This window comes from Cetorhinus maximus, chromosome 16 (genome assembly GCF_964194155.1).
Source record: "Cetorhinus maximus chromosome 16, sCetMax3.hap1.1, whole genome shotgun sequence".
Taxonomy (NCBI): domain Eukaryota; kingdom Metazoa; phylum Chordata; class Chondrichthyes; order Lamniformes; family Cetorhinidae; genus Cetorhinus; species Cetorhinus maximus.
The window spans coordinates 105,945,540-105,971,648 of NC_135894.1; the positions used below are offsets into that span (position 1 = coordinate 105,945,540).

At 43.1% G+C, this 26,109-nt stretch overlaps 1 protein-coding gene across 1 annotated transcript in view; it reads right to left on the reverse strand.

Moving 5' to 3' along the window:
- Window positions 1–6,794: 6,794 nt before the first annotated feature.
- hsf2bp (heat shock transcription factor 2 binding protein) overlaps window positions 6,795–26,109 on the reverse strand; it is a 164,175-nt gene continuing 144,860 nt past the window's right edge. Inside the window, exon 8 of the mRNA XM_078560488.1 lies at window positions 6,795–7,899. Within this exon, the coding sequence (XP_078416614.1) occupies window positions 7,697–7,899 (203 nt within the window). The 3' untranslated portion in view covers window positions 6,795–7,696. The remainder of the gene's footprint in view (window positions 7,900–26,109) is intronic.

The following is a 26,109-nucleotide window of genomic DNA, read 5'->3' on the forward strand; positions in this document are numbered from 1 at the left end:
ACCTGTTTGGAGATTATCAGGAACTAGGAACTAAATTAAAGAACAAGTCCTCAAGGGTTATAATCTCCAGATTACTACCTGAGCCACGTGCAAATTGGCATAGGGACGCAAGAATAAGGGAAGTAAACACGTGGCTAAAGGAGTGGTGCGGGAAAGAGGGGTTCCCTTTCATGGGGCACTGGCATCAGTATTGGAACAGGAGGGATCTGTACCGTTGGGACGGTCTCCACCTGAACCGATCATGGACCAATGTTCTAGCAAAATGGGTAAATAGGGTGGTCAACAGGACTTTAAACTAGAAAGTGGGGGGGGAGGGAAAGGTAAAACTCCAAGCAGTATGACTATTGGGAAACAAAGCAGCAGGTTAGCGTGTGGGGGGGTGGATTCAACTTCATGGAAAATTATGGAAAAACTGAAAAGAAAGGAGAGCCCAGGAGAGGCTATTAAAGTCTCCAGAACACAAAATAGGACAAAATAGTGTTTCGAAAGGGCTAGGAATCTAACTTCAAGCACATCAGATAAAGGGACGACAATGAGAAAGGGGATGGGAAATACAGGACTGAAGGTGTTGTATCTGAATGCACGCAGTATACGAAATAAGATAATTGAGCTTGTGGCGCAGATTGAAATTGGCAGGTATGATATGGTGGGCATCACAGAGACATGGCTGCAAGGGGATCAGGACTGGGAGCTAAATATCCAAGGATATACATCCTATCGATAAGATAGGCAGGTTGGCAGAGGGGGTGGGGTTGCTTTGTTAGTAAGAAATGAAATTAAATCGATAGCAAGAAATGACGTAGGGTCAGATGATGTAGAATCTGTGTGGGTAGAGTTGAGGAACAGCAAAGATAAAAAAACCATAATGGGAGTTATGTACAGGCCTCCGAACAGTAGTCAGGATGTGGGGCACAAGATACACCAGGAGATAGAAAAGGTGTGTAAGAAAGGCAAGGTTACAGTGATCATGGGGGATTTCAATATGCAGGAAGACTGGGAAAATCAGGTTGGTAATGGATCCCAAGAAAAGGAATTTGTGGAATGTCTACAAGATGGCTTTTTGGAGCAGCTTGTGGTGGAGCCCACTAGGGAACAGGCAATTCTAGATTTAGTGATGTGTAATGAGGCAGATTTGATAAGGGAGCTTAAGGTGAAGGAACCCTTAGGAGGAAGTGACCATAATATGATAGAATTTACCCTGCAGCTTGAGAGGAAAAAGCTGGAATCAGATGTAACGGTATTACAGTTGAATAAAGGCAACTACAGAGGCATGAGGGAGGAGCTGGCCAGAATTGACTGGGAGATGAGCCTAGCAGGAAAGACAGTGGAACAGCAATGGCAGGAGTTTTTGGGAGTAATTTGGGAGACACAGCAAAAATTCATCCCTAGGAAGAAGAAGCATACTAAAGGAAGGACGAGGCAACCATGGCTGACAAGGGAAGTTAGGGACAGCATAAAAGCTAAAGAGAAAGCATACAATGCGGCAAAGAGCAGTGGGAAACCAGGGGATTGGGAAGCCTACAAAGACCAACAGAGGACAACTAAAAAAGAAATAAAGGAGGGAGAAGATTAAATATGAGGGTAAACTAGCCAGTAATATAAAAGAAGATTGCAAGAGTTTTTTTAGATATATAAAGGGTAAGAGAGAGGCAAAAGTGGACATTGGGCCGCTGGAAAATGACGCTGGAGAAGTAGTAGTGGGGAACAAAGAAATGGCGGAGGAACTGAATAGGTACTTTGCGTCAGTCTTCACGGTGGAAGACACGAGTAACATCCCCAAAGTTCAAGAGAGTCGGGGGGCAGAGGTGAGTATGGTGGCCATTACCAAGGAGAAGGTGCTAGGAAAACTGATAGGTCTGAAGGTGGATAAATCCCCTGGACCAGATGGATTACACCCCAGAGTTCTGAAGGAGATAGCTGAAGAGATAGTGGAGGCGTTAATGGTGATCTTTCAGGAATCACTGGAGTCAGGGACTGGAAAATTGCTAATGTAACCCCCCTGTTTAAGAAGGGAGTGAGGCAAAAGACGGGAAATTACAGGCCGATCAGCCTGACATCAGTCATTGGTAAGATTTTAGAGTCCATTATTAAGGATGAGATTTCAGAATACTTGGAAGTGCATGGTAAAATAGGGCAAAGTCAGCACGGTTTCATCAAGGGGAGGTCATGCCTGACAAATCTGTTAGAATTCTTTGAGGAGGTAACGAGTAGGTTAGACAAAGGAGAGCCAATGGATGTTATCTACTTGGACTTCCAGAAGGCCTTTGACAAGGTGCCATACAAGAGGTTGCTCAGTAAGATAAGAGCCCATGGGGTTAGAGGCAAGGTACTGGCATGGATAGAAGATTGGCTATCTGGCAGTAGGCAGAGTGTGGGGATAAGGGGGTCCTTCTCAGGATGGCGGCCAGTGACTAGTGGAGTTCCGCAGGGGTCAGTGTTGGGACCACAACTTTTCACTTTATATATTAATGATGTAGATGAAGGAACTGAGAGCATCCTGGCTAAGTTTGCAGATGATACAAAGATAGGTGGAGGGACAGGTAGTATTGAGGAGGCAGGGAGGCTGCAGAAGGATTTGAACAGGTTAGGAGAATGGGCAAAGAAGTGGCAGATGGAATACAACGTGGGCAAGTGTGAGGTCATGCACTTTGGTAGGAAGAATAGAGGCATAGACTATTTTCTAAATGGGGAGAGAATTCAGAAATCTGGAGTGCAAAGGGACTTGGGAGTCCTAGTCCACGATTCTCTTCAGGTTAACTTGTAGGTTGAGTCGGTAGTTAGGGAGGCAAATGCAATGTTGGCATTTATTTCGAGAGGACTAGAATATAAAAGCAGGGATGTGCTGCTGAGGCTTTATAAGGCTCTGGTCAGACACATTTAGAGTATTGAGAGCAATTTTAGTCCCCGTACCTCAGGAAGGGTGTGCTGGCCATGGAGAGGGTCCAGAGGAGGTTCACGAGAACGATCCCAGGAATGAAATGCTTAAATATGAGGAACGTTTGAGGACTCTGGGTCTATACTCGATGGAGTTTAGAAGGATGAGGGGGGGATCTGATTGAAACTTACAGAATACTGAAAGGCCTGGATAGAGTGGACGTGGGGAAGATGTTTCCATTAGTAGGAGAGACTAGGACCCGAGGGCACAGCCTCAGAGTAAAGGGAAGACCTTTTAGAACAGAGATGAGGAGAAACTTCTTTAGCCAGAGAGTGGTGAATCTATGGAATTCATTGCCACAGAAGGCTTTGGAGGCCAGGTCATTGAGTATTTTTAAGACCGAGATAGCTAGGTTCTTGATTGGTAAGGGGATCAAAGGTTACGGGGAGAAGGTGGGAGAATGGAGTTGAGAAACTTATCAGCCATGATTGAATGGCGAAGCAGACTCAATATGCCGAATGGCCTAATTTCTGCTCCTATGCCTTATGGTCAAAACTAAATTAAACATTTATTAATAAAAGAAATAATTTTAAGCATATACATAGGTCTACAAATTCCCAGCTCCCCTAATTAATCTGACTCCCAGTTGCACCCCGCATTAAGGCAACAGTAAAAACAAAATAGATTTTAACAGACTGAGGCAAAGCACACAATATCCTGGACAGGCATATTCACAGTGAATTCTCTTAGCTTTGGTTCCTATAGGAAGCAGCTTGGTACATAGAGGTTGGAGGCTTTTCATACTTGTTAGATCTTAGGATGCCTTCTTCTTACACATAAAACATGTATAAAAGGAGATGAGGTTATGTTTTCTAATTAACACTTGGTTGGTCAAGATGTTGCCAGGGCAAATGCACCAGGGAGCTATTCATATGACCGATGCAGTTGGTAAAGTGGAGTTATTTAAAAATCCCAGAGTGAAACTTTAAACAACCATCATAACCTATAATTTTAAGTGTTATGTTTGAGATGCGACTCTAAATTCAGGAATCAGACCCCCAGTTCTCACGGTTTTACATTAACCTAAAGGAAACATTTTATTAATTGACACAGGTTAAAATATATGTACACATGGCTACAAATTGCTACTAACATAACTTCTAACAAATTCCCAAACTAATCTCCATTAAGGCAACAGCAACCCATAGACTCAACCAGACACCAGGCAAAGCATTTTCACCGTACAAATTCAAAATGAGTTTCTTCTCACTGTGGAGCTAGTTGGACCAGTTGGAGACTTACAGCTGCCTTTTGATCTCACATTGCCTCTGCTCTGCACACCCAAAAACTACTGAAGTTATCCCTAACACCACTGATTGCCTCACCAGCATCTTTGAATTTCATCTTTTAACAATGAAACCCCTTTCATAGTACCAATTTTATTAGTAATATCAACATATGGCTTGGTAGCTGCTAGAAAGGTGTCAGTTTTCACCCCACTTCTTGGATGCTCTATTCAAAAAATGCAAATGCACATTATCTTCTTTACATATCAAAAATAGTACCCAAAGCACCCAGACTAGTTGGCTATTTTAAAAGAAAAATATTTTCCTAAATATTATATACATTAATAACTTCATGGCATCCCCCTCCTTATCAGAAAATGAACCGTCATAATTCTAAAAGACGGTTTCATTTTAATAATCCATCTCACACTATTACATTACCAGATTCCTGCATTAACATAACTATATATACACAAGTCCTTGGTATCAACAGAAATCACTTCAGTTCAGTGTCCAGGTTTTTTTTTTAAGTGTCCCAATTTCCTTTAAGCTTCAAACCCTTGATAATGCACCTGCAAACAGGTTTTCTCTTCCAGGATTGTGTATAATACGTAGATTAATGGTTGTAATAATAGACTCCATCTGAAAAGTCTTGCACTTTTGTCTCAATTTGTCCAAAAGCTTTAAAGGATTATGGTCTGTGCAAACAATTGTTCCTGATGAATTGTTTGCAACATAAATTTCAAAATGCTGCAATACTAACACCAAACTCAGTCTCTTTTTCGAATGTTGAATATCTTCTCTGTTGTACATTCTGTTTCTGTGAAAAATACCCTGTCGATATTTCAATTCGTGTCATCTTCTTGTAACAGTACAGCCCCAATGCCTATATTGCTTGCATCAACGGTCAACTTGAATTGCTTAAGTACTTGCCAACATCAGTGTCATAGTTATTACAGTTTTCAAACTATCGAATGACTTCTGACACTCCAGTGTCCATTGAAACTTCTTGTTCTTTTTTAATAGTTCAGTCAAGCTTCTCATTTTGTTGTAGGCACTGGGAAATCCACGATAGCCTTGACTTTTGCATCTCTCGGAGCCACCTTACCACGTCCAACTTGTGCTTTTGCAAATTCACTTTTAGCTCCTTGTAATCAAGTAAATAATTCATCCGTATGCTGTAAATGCTCCTCCCACGTCTGACTGAAAACAATTAGATCATCAATATAAACCGCACAATTGCTTAGACCCGCAATTACCTTGTTTGTCAGTCTTTGAAATGCTGCAGGTGCATTCTTCATACCAAATGGCATGACTTAAAACTGATATAGTCCACTTGGCATTACAAAAGCTGATATCTCCTTTGCCCTCTCTGACAATGGTACCTGCCAATATCCTTTTAGCAAATCAATCTTTGATAAATTTCAATTGTCCCACTTCCTCAATGCAATCCACCAACCGTGGTATGGGATATGAATCTGCTTTTGTCACCGCATTTATCTTTCGATAGTCCACACACAGTCTGTGTTCCATCTGGTTTCGGTGCAAGTACAATAGGCAAACTCCAGTTATTGCAACTAGGCTCATTGATATCATTTTGAAGCATGAAATCAATTTCTTTTTGTACTTGTGATAACTTTGCCGGATTTAATCTTCAGTGAGGTTGTAGCCTCACTGAAGATGATATTTCTATACATACATCATGTAAAGCTAAATGTGTGTCTTTCCCAGCTTATTTCCACAAATAAGTTTGTGTGACTGCAACGATCATGAGGTAAGGGGACCACTGAAAGTGATATGAGAAATTGGTGGGTCAAAATTCAGAAACTACTCTCCTGGATTACATATCAAATTTCAGGGAAAGATTGAACAGAGCATGTGAGTTGGCTAGGGAATATTTAAAGACATCACAGCAGTGAAAGCAGATAAGGCGGCTTAAATTCACAGTTTTGTTTCTGGAGAGAAAGTATTAATTTCGTTATCAGTTCTAAGTGATTCATTAAATGCAAAATTTAGTGGGCCTTACAGGGTTGAAAAGAAATTAAGTGAAGTAAATTATTTACTAAATACTCCAGATAGAAGAAAGGAGCAGAGGGTGTGTCATGTAAATATGCTTAAAAAGTACCTTGACAGGGAAGAGGAACAAAAAGAGGTGATAGTGATGGTGGATGATGAGAAAGAGGTAGAAGTGCAGGGCTCTGAAATTGATTTTCCTCTGATCAAATTGGATAGTGAGGGGGTGCTTGAAAATTTAAATGAAATATTGAGTTACCTTCCAAGCAAGTGTCAAAGTGATTTGGAAAAACTATTGGGACAGAGATAAGCAGATTTTTTTTCCCTGAGGGTTGTGCAAGTTTGGAACCCTCTGCCTCAGAAGGCGGGGTTATTGAATATCTTTAAGATGGAGCTATATAGATTCTGGTTAGGCAAGGGAATCAAAGGTTATTGGGGGTAGATGGGAATGTAGAATTATTAATATAAACAGATCAGCCATGATCTTACTGAATGGCAGAGCAGGCTCAATAGGCCGAATGGCCTACTTCTGCTCCTATTTCGCATGTACATTTTTCTCAAACATTAGATTTTCAACCACAGCTAAAATCTGTGAATAAACTGGAGATTTGTGAAAATGTAACACTAACTTCAAACTTTTATTAAACAAATTTATAGAAAGTATCTGTAATTATTTCAGTGTAACTGGTACATATACAACCACATTCAGTCCTGGAATGAGAGCAAGTTCAGAGACCTAATATGTGATGAGTCAAGCAATTTCTACAAATCACCAGCATGCATCTCTAATCATAAGCACCCCGGGTTACAGAGAAGTCCATTAAATCACAAAAAGTTCAAATTCAGCAAATCTGCTGTCACGGAGATCAAGTAAAGCATAAAGCTAAAGCCCCAAAATGCAATGTTACTGTACAGATATTTGGGAGTGAAAGTGCTGGCTTGAGTTTCCTCCGTATCAGAAGTGGAAATTTCTCTATTACCACACATACACACAAATGCATGTTGGCATTTCAGCCTTTCATTGTTGTGCTATTAACATAGCAGAGACTGATGCTGCAACATGTAATGTTACAATTAAGGTTTGATCCAGAATTCCACTTCTACTACAGATATACCTCTAAAAGGAGGGTAGAAGATACTGAGTAAACTCTATCATGCATTTAGTGTGTGGTTCAGGAGCAGCACCGGAAGGAACCTAAAAGCAATCCCATTTCCATAGAGTAGTGTTTGGCAATAGCAAAATCTTATTATTTAAGCCCTGTAAACAATAAATTCACCTATTACAGCTCTGCAAAAAGAGAGATTTACCTTAAAGGTGTGTTGAACCAAAGTGGTCTTCCTTTGGAACATTCAAAGGCACAAACCCACCACACCCGGCTTGACGATTACCTGCAATTGAAATTTTTAATATTTTGCACCCTACAAAATGAAACCGAGATCCACATTCATTTACCAAACAATGTTTTCAAATATGAATAGATTTTGCAGCAAAAACTAATGTCACAAGTAAAACAAGCTTTTGTTAAATATTGAGCATTTTCATGTCCTCCAGCAGCTCACTTGCTATGTTGCGGAGATCTGGGTTACGGTTGCTGGTAAGTTCTAGAATGCGCTGCTCTGGCAGTGATTCACGGATCTGGGTTGCTACTCTGGAGAAAACCTCTGGCTCAAGGATCAAAGACTGAATGAGCCGCAGAACATGGAGACAGACTTCTGCATCTGGATCTAATGGATAAAAATCGTAACAGTGGTCAGTTGCATTATTGCTAACTTTTTAAGCGTTGCTAAAAGTTACAATGGGTTGATTTTATGTTGGGGAGGTGGTCCTGCCCCCACCTGCAAACCTAAGAGCGAACTGACCTTCAATTGGCAGGCACACCTCGCAGCAATTTACCAAATGACCATTAATTGGCTTGACGTGAGACTCTACCCCTAAGCAAAAGGAAATTCCGCCTCAGAAAGCTGCTGGCCAATAAGAGGCCAGCAGTGCCACGAAGAGCGGAGGTCACTATTCGTACTGCAGCGAGATCTGCAGGAAGGTGTGCTGTGCACAGGCACTGAGTGTTCTTTGCGTTCAAATGAAAGGGTCCTTTCAGACATCCAGGATGGAGACAGTGTTGAGTTCCAATAGTTGTTTAGAAATGAAGACTGAAACCAAGACAGACTCCTTCAGAGTTTTATTGCTTGTCATAAAACTCTCTACAGAACTCACTAGTAACAGCTGTTATCCCTTTAATACAACCAAATCGCTACTGAGATAAACAACCTAATAATTAGCAATTGAACTTCTTCAACTATTTCCTTCCCGAACAGATTCCCCTCTTCTTAAAAGAAAGTAACCCTTAAGTTTATATAATCACACAAAAAAAATAATGGTAATAACAAACATCAATATATATATTTTTCCATTCATTAAATTTACCTTATTCCCTTCCTTAAAAAAAAACACATGTATATGTCCACTCAAAAATAGTATTTTTTCTTAAAGAAGACGTCCCTCTTTGAGGATCTCTAGTAACTTCTTGGAGCTCGCTCCTCTTTTGGTGAAGCAGTCAGATAATTGGTGGCTGCTATCAATCTATTTGATCTTGGCAATTTCTTATTCTCGAGCATGTTTTAAGCTTGCAATGTCAATTCGCAAGCTATTCTCGTTAATGCACTTCGTAGAGTGAACTTTTTCCCCCAAAGTGGCTTGTTATCTAAAAGACATTCTATAGGTACCGTTCCTGAATACCCTTTTCCACTTAAAAAGTTCTGCCAGTATCTTTGATATAAAGGAGGCCATATCTACCACCTCAACAAAGGCAAGAGTCTCCGCTGCTAACGTACCTTTTGCAACTCTTCGTATCTTTTTAGATTCCCATGCCAAAGGACAGCATTTTCCTACCCCCACCATGAGAAATATTATAAATCCTCCCGCATTCAAACATCCATCACATAGATTTGCATAAGACGTATCACTGAACACAGTTTTATTTTTCTAACATCACCCAAAGATGGGAATTCCAAAACACACTGCTCTATTTTTAATTTTGCCAATGTTTTGTTTACCTGAATGATTTCTTCAACCTTGGGATCGTTCATTTTAGTGCTCAATTCCAAAACGTCAAAACTGACATCTGCCCTTGTTTGTTTGTGTCACCAAATTAGACTTCTGAGTTCCCTTTTTTCTGTTTCAGAAGCTGCTTTATCTTCCTGGATGGTCCTACACGACTAGTTGCAATGGGATTGACGTTCTCTAAATAGGATTGCTGATGTAAAAGGGCATGTGAACCGCTCTGCCTGATTTCCAATCTAATGTACTTAAATGCACCAGAAGCCTAACTTGACTTCCAATTTTAAACTCCTTTCTAAGCCCATTAATGACAACTGTTTTAAATTCGCTACTACCACCCCACAAAAAATCATCTAAATGCATCATGCATAAAGATGCTTGCAAGTTTCCTCCCATGGTGCCAATAAAACAGTGCCGGGTCTGCTTCTAACTGAAGACAGCCCACTTGTAACAAAACTGACCTCACTGAGAAACACTAAACTCTGGAGGCATCATTTAAACCATATATGCATTTATTTAGCTTCCAAAAAGAGTTCCTTTTACGTTTGGCACCTCTTTTGGTGGATGGAGAAAAACTTCCCTTTGAAGTTGATGTCCCTGTAAAAAAGCAGCTTTAAATATCAATGAATGTACATTCCAAAGCATTTATAGCACTACAGCTAAAAAGATCTTCAGCATAATTTGCCGTAGGTGAACCTACTCTTATATCCCGGTCAACCAATTTTTCTTCAAACCTTCGTGCCACTAGCCTGGCTTTAGCTTTATAAGTGCCATCAGGAAGCACCTTTTCCGTGCATATCCATCTATGAGACAGAGCTGATTGTCCCCTATCTGGCATCTGTGTGCACACTAAATCCTTTACTAATTTATCATCTAATTTGTTTGAAGCTACTAAGACTTCTTAATCACATGGGCTTCTGCTCCTTGTAGCGTTACCAGTCTGTGCCATATTCCTTGACCTTGTTAAGCTACGCCCTCTATCCTGCCTTCCATCACGCTCCGGACTGTTACTGTTTGATCTCCCCCTCCCATTTATAGATGTTCTTCCAACAGTTCGGGATCTCTCCCTAGAGGCATGTTCACTACCCGATCCACTGTCTAAACTGATGCTGTGTTTCTGTGCCTTCCATTTTTGTACTTCATGTTCCCAATCCATAGGCCTAACCTCCTGTCCTTTATCTCATACATTTAACCAGTTTTTATATGTTCCAGTGGCTTTCCCTGCTCTACCTACAGTCGTTGCTTCCTGCCATTGACTGGCCTCTTCTGGCAAGTATGTAACTTTAGCGCTAATTTTCGGCAGTTGTCCTATGAGACAAATCGCTTCATCTTCTTTGTCCAAATTACTGACTCCATCTTCAGATACCCCGTTAACTTCAACTACCTGGTCCTCACAATCATGCAACATATGGATAAGAGAAGTACGTGGTTCCTCGTCCCTTCCTACACTTTTCGAACCCGCAAATTTGTAGTCTGTGCCAACTAACCTTGCCTAAATAGTCTGGTTTCTACGCTGTAAAATGACTGTTTTATCATCTTTACCTATAATCTTTCCCGGGCCTTTCCACTCATTAAGTCCTTCTCTCTTTATAGTATACCATGTCTCCCTGATTGAAAGTAGTTTCCGATGGTTGCACACTGTCTTAGAGCTCATCGAATTCTTTCTGAAACTTCAGCTTTAAGGAACACTCTTCTACTCGCGTGTAGTGCGTTTAAATGCTCAGAAAAGATAGAGCTAATCGTAGTTCCCTCCCAAGCTGGGGGATGATCATTCAGGACTGAAGGAATTTTTGGGTTTCTACCAAAAATCAACTGATATGGACTATAGCCCCCAACCATCTGCAGTGAATTCTTGGCATGGACAGCCCATGCTAAAGCTGATATTAATTTACAGCTTGGTCTATCCACCAATATTTTATGAAGCATCTCATCTATAACAGCATGATTCCTTTCACACACTCTGTTACTAAAGGAGCTTTCAGCTGCGGTATTCATAACTATTACATTCATGTTTTCACACATATCCTGGAACTCGTCGTTAGAAAATTCATCCCCACTATCAGTGAGGAATTTTGCTGGTGGTCCCAATCCGGTCCCTATCCACTTCTCCATTGCCTGAACCACAATTATTTTCTTTTCTTTACTGTACATATGATTGTCGACTGGCTAAACCTTGTTGCCAAATCTACGAAATGTGAAATAAAAATGTTCTTTTCTTTCTCCTACACCTTTAAATCCATTGCCACAACTTCATTGAAATCCCTCACTAAAAGTAGACTCACTATCGGCCGTGACGGTGTCCTTCTGTATTTCTTACATATATCACATCTATCGTTTATCTCCTTTATAAGTTTAGCGTACTCTCCATCCCTTATTCCTGCTTCCCTTAGCAAAATTTTTAATCTTTGCGAAGAAGGGTGGGCAAACTGCCGATGTAATTTTAACACGATTTGCTTTTTGTCTTCCAAATTCCTATCCCCTGACACAAATAACATTTTTTAATCTCCTTAGTAGAAACATTAGGTTTTATTTAAAGAATACAGTAGTGTCCAGGCCACGTAAATTGTTAATCCACAGGTTTTCCAAATACAATGGCCTTGTCATTTTCCATGTTTAGCTTCATTTGCACTTTCTTCATGGATGGTCTGCTCAACAGTAATGGTATTTTGCTAGACACTGCATCCATGCTGATAAAATGATTGACTCCAGCTGGCACTACCATTTTTTAAGAGTTTAGGTTAGTACCATCTCCAAATCTAAAACTGGTGGAACTCTCAAATTCTTTAACCTTATTCCGGTCCTTGTCATTTAAGGAGCCCAGGTAGAATTTTAACTAGTCTATTCCACAGACTGTAGATTTGCATCCGCTATCTAGCACCGCACAGTTGAAGGACTCTGCCACCAAGACATTCATCACCGGGCTGAAACATCTTGTAACTAATGCAATGCCCTCTCTTTGGTTAATATCTCCACCTTCTTTGGAGTCTTCTGTCTCATGTTTAATTTCGAACACATTATATCGTTTAGGACAGTTCATTGCATAATGGTATTTTGTATCACATCTAAAACACCGATTGACCACAACCTGGCCATTTCTGGAGGTTCATTCTTTTGTTGTAAATCCCCAATTTTTTTCTCCTGCCACAATTGTCCAAGGTGTTTCTGTCCCCATTGTTTCTAGTTACAAATCTCCTTTCATACTGACGCCTGCGTCCTGTTTCTAAACAATCTCACCTTCCCGTTAACACTGTATCCTCCATTTTCTATCTTACCGCTGAATGACCCATTTGCACCACGAACGAATGTTTTTCCGAGGATTTATTTATTTTTAACAGCCTCTGACATCTGTTCTAGAAGTATGCATGTCTTTCTGCAAACTTAACTCCTGTTAGAACCAGAAGCCTGTCCATATTCGACACTCTGGCACAGTCTAGTAACTTGAACGCCAGCACCGACTGGGGAATTTCTAGGTGGAACTTTTGCAATCTTGCATTTAGTCTACTGAATTCCATTATATAATCTTCGATGGAATTTTTTTCCAACTTTCTAAATTTTTCAAAATCAGACCATGCTTCTTAAGCACTTAATAAGTCATCTTTTTGATAGATCTTATCCATAAAATCTAATAAAGTTTCCAAACCTTCATCTGTGTCCAAATGCTCAGGCTCCAACTCCAAAAATACTTTGCAGCTTATTTTGCTTTCATATGGTAGTGAAAGTGCCAAAGCCATTCCCTGTTTTTGCTTTGGTAAGGACATAACCCGTGTCCACATGGTTACTTCATTTTTTCATTGGTCATATGGTTGACGTTCAGAAAACATCAGTTGGTAATCATAACCCAACACTCTACATTTTGATTCAGCCATTTCTTTTTGTTGCTTTTTGAATGACTGGAAACCACTCTGCTCATAAGATTAACTCCAAATACAGTCTTTTGTCCAAAGAAAGCTTGGTTTCCATCTTCTTACTTACAAGCAGAACCATTCTCTGCTACCGCTGTTGAGTTCCAGTAGTTGTTTAAAAATGAAGACCAAAACCAAGACAGAGTTTTATTGCTTGTGATAAAACTCTCCACAGACCACACTAGTCTCAGCTGTTATCCCTTTTATACAACCAAATGGGTATTCAGCTAAACAACCTAACAATTAGCAATTGAACTTCTTTAACTGTTTCCTTCCCTAACAGGCAGCAGTGCCCGGTGGCACCGCGGGGTCTGGGGTGTTGTATCGACCCTCTTAATCACGTTTTGATTTGGTGTTTGTAAGTTTTCTTTAAACTTTGCCTTTGGTTTTTACAGCTAACCTAACTTAGGGGCTGTATTTACTTTATCCCTCATTTTGTTGATTTAGTTTATTAGGTTGGCTTTAAAAGAGCTAACAGGCTGCAGCCCTGGCATGCGGTTGAAGCTGACTTTCAGTAGCCTAACTGAAGGAGCGTTGGATCAAGGTGCACCCTGGTGTCCCTGCCTCCCTGGAGGTTACCAAGGTCTGCCTCCAAGCCCTCGGCGTTCTTTTCACCGTGCTCCTCTTCTGACTCACTACTAGACTCATAATAAGTCACCAGCAGCAAACTATCTATCAAACTCCTCACTACTCACACTGGCAATGATGCTGACTCTTTTTATCCCGCCCTTGGATGAGGTTTTTGAAAATGTTGGCTGGCTGTCTGCCTGTTTTGCCTGTGCAATGAGCGCAAAATCACACGGGCAACGAAAAATCATTATTGATTGGACTGTTAATGGCAGGCCCAGCTCCAGCACCTGTTCACCAAACAAAATATTGCACAAGTTTGTGATAACATTGGAATACTTGCCTGATGTCATCTCATGCCACTTACGCCCAATCATGACTGGTGCACACCATGGTGGGATTTGAACTTGAATCTCCAGAGCATTACTCTGGATTATTAGCCCACTGACAATACCACTACACCATCATCTCCCTGCTTTCTGAAATGGCCTAGCAAACCCCACCATATTGAATACCACTTAAGACAGCAAGGGCATAGAATATGCTATGGATTGGGGGGCTTCAGCGTTCACTACCAGAAGTGGCTTAGTAGTACCACCGCTGACTGAGCTGGCTCAGTACTGAAGAAGGAGGTCTGCGGCAAGTGGTGAGAGAACTAACATGAGGGAAAAACCTAGATGCTAGTGTTGTAGCTGTACTGGCTAGGGTGTGGCTAGTTCTGGAGCACAAATCTTCAGTACTACTGCCAGAATGTTGTCAGCTGGGGGGCATAGTCTTTGCAGTATCCAGTGCCTTCAGCCATTTATTAATAGCACATGGAATAAATCGAATTGGCTGAAGACTGGCATCTGTGATGTTGGGGATCTCAGGAGGAGGCCGGGATGATTATCATCCACTCGGCATTTCTGGCTGAAGATAGTTGCAAATGCTTCAGTGTTGCATTTTGCACTGATGTGCAGGACTCCCCAGGATTGAATAAAGGGATATTTTTGGAGTCTACTCCTTTGATTAGTTGATTAATTGTCCACCACCATTCATGACTGTGGCAGGACTGCAGAGCTTAGGTCTGATCCATTGGTTGTGGGATCATTTAGCTCTGTCCGTCACATATTGCTTTCCACTGGTTGACATGCAAGAAGTCCTGTGTTCTAGCTTCAGCAGGTTGACACTTCATTTTTAGGTATGCCTGGTGCTGCGCCCCACACGCCCTCCTGCACTCTTCATTGAACCCTGAGTTGATCCCATGGCTTGACAGTAATAGGAGAGCGAGGGATATGTTAGGCCATGAGATTGAAGTTATGGTCGAATATAATTCTGATGGTTGCAGAGGCTGATGGTCCACAGAGCCTCAAGGATGCCCAGTTTTGAGTTGCTAGATCAGTTCAAAATCTATCCTATTTAGCATGGTAGTAGTGTTATGCAACAAGATGGAGAGTATCCTCAATCTGAAGATGGGGCTTGGTCTCCACAAGGACTATGTGGTGGCCACTCCTACAAATACTCTCATGCACAATTGCATCTGTGACAGGTAGATCGGTAAGGGTGAAGTCAAGTAGGTTTCTACCTCTCGTTGGTTCCCTCATCACCTGCCGCAGGCCCAATCTAGCAGCTATGTCCTTTAGGACTTGGCCAGTAGTGGTACTGCCTAGCCACTCTTGGTGATGGACATTGAAGTCCTCCATTCAGCCCTTGCCACCCTAAGTGCTTCTTCCAATTGGTGTTCAACTTGGAAAAGTACTGATTCATCAGCTGAGGGAGAATGATAGATGGTAATTAGCAGGAGGCTTCCTTATCCGTGTTTGACTTGATACCATGAGACTTCATGGGGTCCAGAGTCAATGTTGAGGGCTCCCAGGACAACTCTCTCCCGACTGTATACCACTGTGCTGACATTTCTGGTGGTCTGTCCTGTCAGTGGGGCAGGGCATACCCAGGGATGGCGATGGTGGTGTGTGGGGCATTGTTGAGTGTGGGACAACTTTCCCAATTTTGCCACAGGCTCCCAGATGTTAGTAAGGAGGACTTTGCAAGGTTGACAGGGCTGGGTATCCCGCCATTTTGTGTGCTTAGGTTGTTGCCGGGTGGTGTGTCCGGTTGTGTTCCTTTTTGACTTTGCAGCAGCTTGGTACACCTGAGTGACTTGCTAGGCCATTTCAGAGGGCATGTAAGACTCAACCATATTGCTGTGGGTCTGGAGTCACATGTAGGCCAGACCAAGTAAGGACGGTAGATTTCCCTCCTTGAAGGACATTTGTGAACCAGGTGATTTTTATGACATTTGACGATGGTTTCATGGCCATCATTACTGTGACTAGCTTTCTAATTCCTGCTCTTATTTCTTATGTAACAGTACTTGAACCCAATGATGAAAAGTGGAACAAACATGCTTTGAGAGAAATTGAAAAAGCTGGATCCGGTGTTAAAACTGCAAAGCTTCAAGCAAATATACCGAGCAGCAGCAGCAGTTGGTAAAGCTGAATTGGCAAAAGTTTGAACTCAGTGGAATAAAGAGAAACAAGAAAAGATCAATAGAATTCATGAATTAAATAAAAAGGATTATCACAGTATTATTTAAATCAAAGTATTATTTAAATGGTGATATATTGGGAAATGTGGATGTACAGAGGGGTCTGGGTGTCCTTGTACACCAGTCAATAAAAGTAAACAGGTAGGTGTAGCAAGCAGTTAGGAAGGCAAATGATATGTTGGCCTTCATTGCAAGAGGATTTGAGTTCAGAAGTAGGGATGTCTCACTGCAGTTATACAAGGCCTTGGTGAGACCACACCTGGAGTATTGCGTGCAGTTTTGGTCTCCCTCAGAAAGGATATACTTGCCATAGAGGGAGTGCAGCGAAGGTTCACTAGGCTGATACCGGGGATGGCAGGACTTATGTATGAGGAGAGATTGGTTTGACTGGGCCTGTATTCACTAGAGTTTAGAAGAATGAGAGGGGATCTGATTGAAACATATAAAATTCTAACAGGGCTAGACAGACTAGATGCAGGGAGGATGTTTTCCCTGGTTGGGAAGTCTAGAGCCAGGGGCCACAGTTTCAGGATACGGGGCAGGCCAGTTAGGACTAAGATGAGGAAAAATTTCTTCACTCAGAGGGTGGTCAACCTGTGGAATTCTGTACCACAGAAGGCTGTGGAGGCTGGGTCACTGAGTATATTCAAGAAAGAAATTTATAATTTTTTGGATATTAGGGGCATTAAAGGGTATGGAGAGAAAGCAGGAATATGGCGTTGAGATAGAGGATTAGCCATGATCATACCGAATGGCAAAGCAGGCTCGAAGGGCCGAATGGCCTACTCCTGCTCCTAGTTTCTAAACGTTCTTAGCTGAGCATCGAAATAAACTCAGTGAAGTTCTTAAACCAGCTAAAGAGGACTTAACCCAGCAGAAAAATGAGACTAAGCTGCTTGCAAAAAGGAGGCAAAATTAAACCTGTGTCTCCAGGAGATGCAAAAAGAATGGTCAACTCATGAGGAAGAACTTACAGTTGAAAATGCTCCTGAATCTGGACAGGATAAGTCAGTTCCAGATGTAAATCTGGGTAAAGACTTGGATGTTAAAAGGCATGCAGGCATGAAAGAAAATTGGGATCAGGAGTTAGAACCTGAACAGGATGGTTCAGTCTGGTTTTGAAAATGAAAGCACTGAAGACAACCAGATGTCCTTCTTCAAAGAAGAGCAGTGGAAAGTGCTGAAACCAGAGGGTAAGCAGTGATATGACTGGGAATTTGACCTTGAGTTCCAGTTCATAGCAGCTAATGCTCAATAGCCAAATGGATTGCCAGCAATCAGCAATGTTATTGACAAGATCAAACAAATTGCAGGACCTTTGGACCCTTCATGAATGTTGGCCCAGGCCTTGACTTCACACTATCCTATGCAGATTTAGGAAGGCAGTCATAGAGTAGGCAAGCAGGAGCAGACGAGCAGTGTTAAATATTGGACCAAGGAGGTCAAAGCATGGGAAAAGGAGAGAGCCAAGAAAGATTATTATGAATATGCCTGTAAATGATGATATCCAGCTGAAGGCCAAGAATACATTAAAAGAACCTGAAAAGCAGGTGAACGTGTATGGGAGGGGTCAGATAGGTCCATGTCTACCTCCTGGGGAGCGAACTGAGGGTTGATGTGGTATGGAGGAAGGGTGAGAATGACAGGGGGTGGAGTGAGGCGGTAGGGTGAGAGTTCGACAGCCGCGATAGAAGGGGCATCGAGTGTGGTTGGTGGGGACCCGGAGGCAGACACGGACCCTGGGGGGTGAGGAGGAGGAGTCGGGGATGTGAATGTGGATGGGGTGGGATTTTCGGGAAGGGAGTGTGCACCTGGACATTTTCGAAGGAAAAGGAAAGAGATAATAAATTATGTAGTAACTCTAAGATACTGTTTTAAAAAGCCTGTGTATACATTTACCTATCTCGATCTGTCTATAACTAGGATGTTAAAGCCATGTCTACGCTACAATGTTGTATTTTGCTTCAAAATATAAATGTAATCTGTCTATAAATGAAAAAGTATAGGGCATATTTTCCCCCACTTTATGCCTTGGGTATGCCTATACCCATTTTGGGAAGCTTTCGTCCCATTTGGGCTTCATGGAAACTTTCAAAGTATTGTTAAATGTGTGTGGTGAGCTCTCACCTGGAAAAAACAAAAAAATATGAATGAGCTAGGGATACAGGACTATAGAGCACCTACCAAATAATTTTCCAAATGCCCAATACCATCTAGCCACTTCAGATGGGGGAGTTTGAGAAAAGCCAACTTTACTTCAGGCCAATGTCCCATCCAAATCATCTTTGTACTGGGTGGGTTACTAAGTGTTCTGAGCACTACTTCTTTGTCCACGAGCAGGTTACATTTTAAAGTCACTTACTACAACTGTATAAATGTAACGGTATTACAGTTGAATAAAGGCAACTACAGAGGAATGAGGGAGGAGCTGGGCAGAATTGACTGGGAGATGAGCCTAGCAGGAAAGACAGTGGAACAGCAATGGCAGGAGTTTCTGGGAGTAATTTGGGAGACACAGCAAAAATTCATCCCTAGGAAGAAGAAGCATACTAAAGGGAGGACAAGGAAACCATGGCTGACAAGGGAAGTCAGGGACAGCATAAAAGCTAAAGAGAAAGTATACAATGCGGCGAAGAGCAGTTGGAAACCATGGGATTGGGAAACTTACAAAGACCAACAGAGGACAACTAAAAAAGAAATAAGGATGGAGAAGATTAAATATGAAGGTAAACTAGCCAGTAATATAAAAGAAGATTGTAAGAGTTTTTTTTAGATATATAAAGGGTAAGAGAGAGGAAAAAGTGGACATTGGGCCGCTGGAAAATGACGCTGGAGAAGTAGTAGTGGGGAACAAAGAAATGGCGGAGGAACTAAATAGGTACTTTGCGTCAGTCTTCACGGTGGAAGACACGAGTAACATCCCCAAAGTTCAAGAGAGTCGGGGGGCAGAGGTGAGTATGGTGGCCATTACCAAGGAGAAGGTGCTAGGAAAACTGAAAGGTCTGAAGGTGGATAAATCACCTGGACCAGATGGATTACACCCCAGAGTTCTGAAGGAGATAGCTGAAGAGATAGTGGAGGTGTTAGTGGTGATCTTTCAGGAATCACCGGAGTCAGGGAGGGTCCCAGAGGACTGGAAAATCGCTAGTGTTTAAGAAGGGAGTGAGGCAAAAGATGGGAAATTACAGGCCGATTAGCCTGACCTCGGTTGTTGGTAAGATTTTAGAGTCCATTATTAAGGATTGAGATTTCAGAATACTTGGAAATGCATGGTAAAATAGGACAAAGTCAGCATGGTTTCATCAAGGGGAGGTCATGCCTGACAAATCTGTTAGAATTCTTTGAGGAGGTAACGAGTAGGTTAGACAAAGGAGAGCCAATGGATGTTATCTCCTTGGACTTCCAGAAGGCCTTTGACAAGGTGCCACACAGGAGGCTGCTCAGTAAGATAAGAGCCCATGGTGCTAGAGGCAAGGTACTGGCATGGATAGAAGATTGGCTGTCTGGCAGGAGGCAGAGAGTGGGGATAAGGGGGTTCTTCTCAGGATGGCGGCCGGTGACTAGTGGAGTTCCGCAGGGGTCAGTGTTGGGACCACAACTTTTCACTTTATACATTAATGATCTAGATGAAGGAACTGAGGCCATTCTGGCTAAGTTTGCAGATGATACAAAGATAGGTGGAGGGACAGGTAGTATTGAGGACGTTGCAGAAGGATTTGGACAGGTTAGGAGAATGGGCAAAGAAGTGGCAGATGGAATACAACTTGGGCAAGTGTGAGGTCATGCACTTTGGTAGGAAGAATAGAGGAATAGACTATTTTCTAAATGGGGAGAGAATTCAGAAATCTGGAGTGCAAAGGGACTTGGGAGTCCTGGTCCACGATTCTCTTCAGGTTAACTTGCAGGTTGAGTCGGTAGTTAGGGAGGCAAATGCAATGTTGGCATTTATTTCGAGAGGACTAGAATATAAAAGCAGGGATGTGCTGCTGAGGCTTTATAAGACTCTAGTCAGACCACATTTAGAATATTGTGAGCAATTTTGGGCCCCGTATCTCAGGAAAGATGTGCTGGCCCTGGAGAGGGTCCAGAGGAGGTTCATGAGAACAATCCCAGGAATGGTAGGCTTAACATATGAGGAACGTTTGAGGACTTTGGGTCTATACTCGATGGAGTTTAGAAGGATGAGAGGGGATCTGATTGAAACTTACAGAATACTGAATGGCCTGAATAGAGTGGACATGGGGAAGATGTTTCCATTAGTAGGAGAGACTAGGACCCGAGGGCACAGCCTCAGAGTAAAGGGAAGACCTTTTAGTACATAGATGAGGAGTGACTTCTTTAGCCAGAGAGTGGTGAATCTATGGAATTCATTGCCACAGGAGGCTGTGGAGGCCAGGTCATTGAGTGTATTTAAGACCGAGACAGATAGGTTCTTGATTGGTAAGGGGATTAATGGTTACGGGGAGAAGGCGGGAGAATGGGGTTGAGAAACTTATCAGCCATGATTGAATGGCAGAGCAGACTCGATGGGCTGAATGGCCTAATTTCTGCTCCTATGTCTTATGAATTGAAAATATTCACAGTTCAGTACAGTAAAAACAAGCGACCGTACTTACAAAGTGTTATATAAACTGTTCTAGTTGCAGAAGAAACTATCAGTTGGGCTCATTTATCAGTTCCACATAATCTGCATTACAATTGTGGTTCTGGCAGGACCACTTGAGTGCTGACCTCATAAGAGCCTTGGTCTAAATATGGACAAAAGAGCTGAATTCCAGAGAGTGACTGCCCTTGACATCAAGGCAGCATTTGACCGAGCATGGCATCAAGAAGCCCTGGTAACATTGAAGTCAATGGAAATCAGGGGGAAAACTCTTCACTGGCTTGAGTCATACCTAGCACAAAGGAAGATGGTTGTGATTGTAGGAGGCCAATCATCCTAGCCCCAGGACAACTCTCCAGGAGCTCATCGGGGTTGTCCTAGGTCTAACCATCTTCAGCTGCTTCTTCAATGGTGTAATCATTGCAATGATGCATCAACAGAGACACAGAAGGACTTATAGTGGCAACTGAGTGTCTAGGCAGAAAATGAGCTACCTTCAAATGTCAGAGACACAGTGACGGAGGAGACTCAGGCTCTCCAGGGCCATGGTGACCTCTCTTTGTGACAAACTGCCTGGGGAGATCTCTTCCAACTGTGCTGGTGGTCACCCAATGCCATGCTGTAAAGATGACTGTTGCTCTCAATTTCTTTGCCACTGGATCCTTTCAGGCTGCATGTGGAGACCTCAAGTGGTATTATGCAGCCTGCTGCATACCACTGTATTAGGATCTTCACAGATACAACGTTCAGAAGGCAGGTCATCACATTACATTCTCAATGGACCGCCAGGGTCAACTGGAAAGAGCAATAGGCTTTGCGGCGATTGCAGGTTTCTCCAGGGTTCAGGGAGCAATTGACTGTACTCACCTAAAGACCATAAAGGGTCCAGCTGGCCAGCCTTGTACACTTATTAATAGGAAGGGCTATCACTCCTTGAATGCTCAGTTGGTCTGTGAGCACAAATGATGGGTTATGTAGACATGCACAAGGTACCCTGGCAGCAGCCACAGCTCGTACATTCTGTGGAATTCCAAGGTGCCAGACATGCTTAACAGACCTGATTCCCTAGATGGTTGGCTTCTGGGTGACATGGGTTACCCTGTGAAGAGATGGCTCATGACTCCACTAAGGGTCCCGAGAACAGACACGTAGTGGAGGTACAAGGAAAACCATGGAACCACCAGGCCCATCATAGAGGAGACAATTGGACTGCAGAAATGAGGTTCAGATGCCTGGACAGATCAGGAGAAGCACTGCAGTATGCTCCACCACGAGTGCCATTCATGGTTGTGTGCTACGCACTCCATAACCTTGTCATTCGGAGAGGGGATGCCTTTGAGTAAGAAGGGATGCCAGATAGTGGTCATTCCTCTTATGATGAGGGCGAAGACAAGGTGAGGGAACACCCTGATGTAGAAGTGTAAGGGCCTGCACGTGAGCGCATGGATGGCCGTGACACAAGGGATGCCTTGATAAGACAGAGGTTCCAATAGGTCAGGAATTCTCAGCCTCAGAGATGTGTGCATTGCATGTGTGTCAATGTCATTTCATGTGGAATGTGAAATCACTGAGAACGTCTTGTCAGCACTCTCGTTGTTTCTAATCCTTAGGATCTGAGACATCTTGCCCCGCATCCAATACTAACAAGTCAACTACATATTCCTGTCACAAAGAGATTAATGTCCATAAATGTTACTGGAAATTATTTTTTAAAAATAGAGTTTAGTCGTGTCTGTGTCTATTTGTGTGTGTCTTAATTGGATTAACGCCAGCTAGTCTCAGTGCTTTGATGTATAGAAAGAAGTAGGTTTGAAATGGTATTTAGATAAACATGGAGAAGTTTAGAAACATAGGTGTCAAGGCAGTACATTTGCATTTGTTGAATGAACCATTCAAGACTGTGGGTGAAATCTTGCACCTAGCTAGAAGAGGCCAAGCAATATGTTCATTTTTTTAAGCTTACTAATAAAATTGATGGAATCAAAGGGTGTTATTGTTAGAAAAGGTAAAATAAAAAACCTAGTAATACAATGAAAAATTTACATTCAAAGGAGAAGCTAGGTATAAACAGAAGAGTTTGTGTAAGGCAGAGGCATTTAAGATCTAACCAGCCTGTACGCCTCCAACTGTGTCTTCAAGGAACCTCATTTTGAATTCATAAGGTCAAATGTGCTTTGCCTGGGGTCTTTTTAAATCTACGAGTTTTACTGTTGCCTTAACAGGGGTGTAATTGAGAGTCAGATTAATTTGGGGATTTGTTTAAAAGTTATTATAGTAGGAATTTGTAGCCATGTATATGTGTTTAATTTGTTGTTAAATGCTTAATTTAATTTTACATAAAACACCTCTTGAGGCTTGGTGGTCTTATTACTACTGAATTCAAAGCCTGCATCTCGAAACATACAAATTGCAAATATGGATTATGACCATTGTTTCAAGTTTTCCTCTGGGACTTATCAGTCCTTATCATCGGTTGTGTCATAATAATTCCCAATAAAAATTCAATGGCACTTATACATTGAATGAACCTCTGCATGAGGGATAGTAAATGTAAGGTTTATTGACATCTTGCCTGTGGGATATCTAATCATCACATATACAAGATGCACCCATGACCCGGATTTTCCATGAAATGCACTAAGTGTGATAGCGGGCTTAAATATGGTGTTCCACCTGCTGGCTGCGATGGTGGGTTTGCACGCTGTATTGTGCGCTCCAGACTGCATTATTATTCATCCACAGGGAACATGCCATTTTGCTGGCGGGTGGCATCTGATTGGCCCACCCTGCCGTGATCTCAGCGCTCCCCAATTCTAGGCACCATCTTTAAATGGCACCCTTGCACAGCGTTCGCACTCTCTGCAGCCTAGGACACCCCCAGTGAAGACATGGCTTCCAAAGGCAGGAAGCATACTGCGCCCAAAATCATTGATACCTCATTGGTGCACCTGTTGAAATGCAGCTGAGGCTCACTATGATGTTGTCTACCCCTGCTCTGGCTGCGGGACTTCCGCAAAGGTGACCAATCCAGCTTGGAAGGCGGTCGTAGCGGTGGTCAGCACAAACGCCCTGCAGTTGAGGTCAGCCACTCAGTGAAGGAAAAGGATGAACGATCTCCTCCGTTCCACCAGGGTAAGTCAACTATCTCATTACTCCCAACACACACATTCACAAGCCCATCACACATTCACAATGATCACACTTGCTGCCACCTCAAGGGGCATCATCACTCACTCTCACACATCCTGACATCTCCATCCGGCCTCATCTCCTCCGGAGTTTGTATCCTAATCCTGTCCAGAGCTCCATTCGCCACCCACACATGCCAGGCATCCTTACCATCTGCCGGCGCATGCTCACATTCTCTCCATCTGTCTTCATGCAGGACAAGCTGGCTCACAATAAGGAGGTCCCAGACCAGGGATGGAGTGCCCGAGGTCAAGGTTCTCACAGGCTTTGAGAACAGAGCAATAGAGCTGGCTGAAGAGGATGTTGGCCATACCTGTGCTGACAGTGAGGTCAGCGGCGCACACCCAAGTGAGGATCTTGCACTGCAACATCCATCAGGCAACCATACTGTGAGTGATTTCTCCTGTTTCGGAGTCACCTGCTTTTCTCTAATGTACCTTGATTTATAGTATCTGAATTAAATTGCAGTAGTTACCATCAGCCCTGCTAGTGGTTTGATCCTTTGCATGTGCCAAACTATGCTAATATGCAGAGCTCTGGCACTAAATATGCGCAGTAGAACCTCCATTCTCCTGCGACCTCTGGCACCAATAAGTAGAATTGTGATTTCACCTATGTGCATGGCAACTTGGAAGCAATATCAAATCTAAACTCGGTAGGAATGCACTCATATCACCCTGACACCTGCTTCCAAAGTGGGGCTGACTTGGCAGACAGCTCTTTCAGGCAGAATCAGATGAGTGGATCCACAGGGAGGAGCAGAATGAGAATACCATTTGGCCCCTTGAGATTGCTCCTCCATGCAAATTGATGAGGGAATATTGTGTTCCTTCCCGGTCTGATTGCCACTGACTCATAGCAAACCCATATCCCTTGACAGTTTTATCATGCCAAGAAGTTTCAAGGAAACTTTGTAGTCCACTCACTCAGAGTGCCTCACCTGCACTATGGGATGCTGAGGTGCAACACTCCAATCGCAGAGATGCCTAAAAATCTCAGACTGGGATTTTTTGTGCCTGCTGGCGTTGGGCGTGTTTGGTGACGAGAGTGGACGATATGGTGCGATTGGTTTCATGATGGCATGAAACCAGTTTGCAATCGTCCACTCAGCCCGCTAATGGCTGGCTGTGTTTCCCGCCAGCGGACGTCGGGAACCTCATGTAATACATCTGCATGTCATTATTAAGTCTGCCTGCCAGAATTACCCCCCCCCGTTGGATCGTCCGCCCGCGTCGGCGGGAAAGCACGCCGACATGTTTCACAGCAGCATATAAAAGGCACTTGGCAGTCTGCGCTTGAAGGGGAACTTGGAGGTGAGTACACAGTAACTTTGTGTAACGCTCACCAGGGTCGCCTGTTGGGCTTAAAGCTTGAAGCGCATTGGGGGTGGCGGGAGGGGTGGCAAGGGCAGCCCTGTGGTTGAGGTGACTTGGTGGGGGTGGGGGGTACCAAGGCTGCCCCGTGGTTGAACGTAGCACACAAGCATTTTCGGAATGGGGGGTAGGGTGGGTGAGGGAAGCAGCCACGCATTAGGGACACCTTATATAAAGTGACCATTCCTCTGCAATTGAGACAGTTCAGGCGCAGCCACATTGATATGACTGGAGTCGGGCTTCTAGCTTATCTGGCTACTCAAGCAACACAGAGGCACAAAAGTGCCACCGAGTGCTCCAGAGCTTTCACCCCTCGAGCACAGGCTGCAAAGTAATGAACGTTTTATTGGACTGCAGAACAGTTGGAGGACTGCACACGTACAATCTCCTTGCAAAAGTTGGCCATGGAGCAGTCACTGGTGGAGGCGTTCACAGCCCCTTGCAACATTAGCATCCCGATTTGGACCAGTCTCCCTGATGGTTCAAGCTAACAGTGCTGCCTTGCAGCGCAGGTTAGGAGAATGCCTGTGTCTGAGCTGAGAGCACAACATGCAGTGCAATGGGCAAAGCTGCCGCTAATCGGTCGGGTGGAGTGGGGCGGAGATGGGTGGGGTTTCGGGCAGTGAGCTGTTGCTAGTCAGTGCTTAGCGATACCCAGGGTCTATAGACACCGCCTTTCACTCCTGTAGATAACTGAGAACCGTGGTCAGTCACATCTG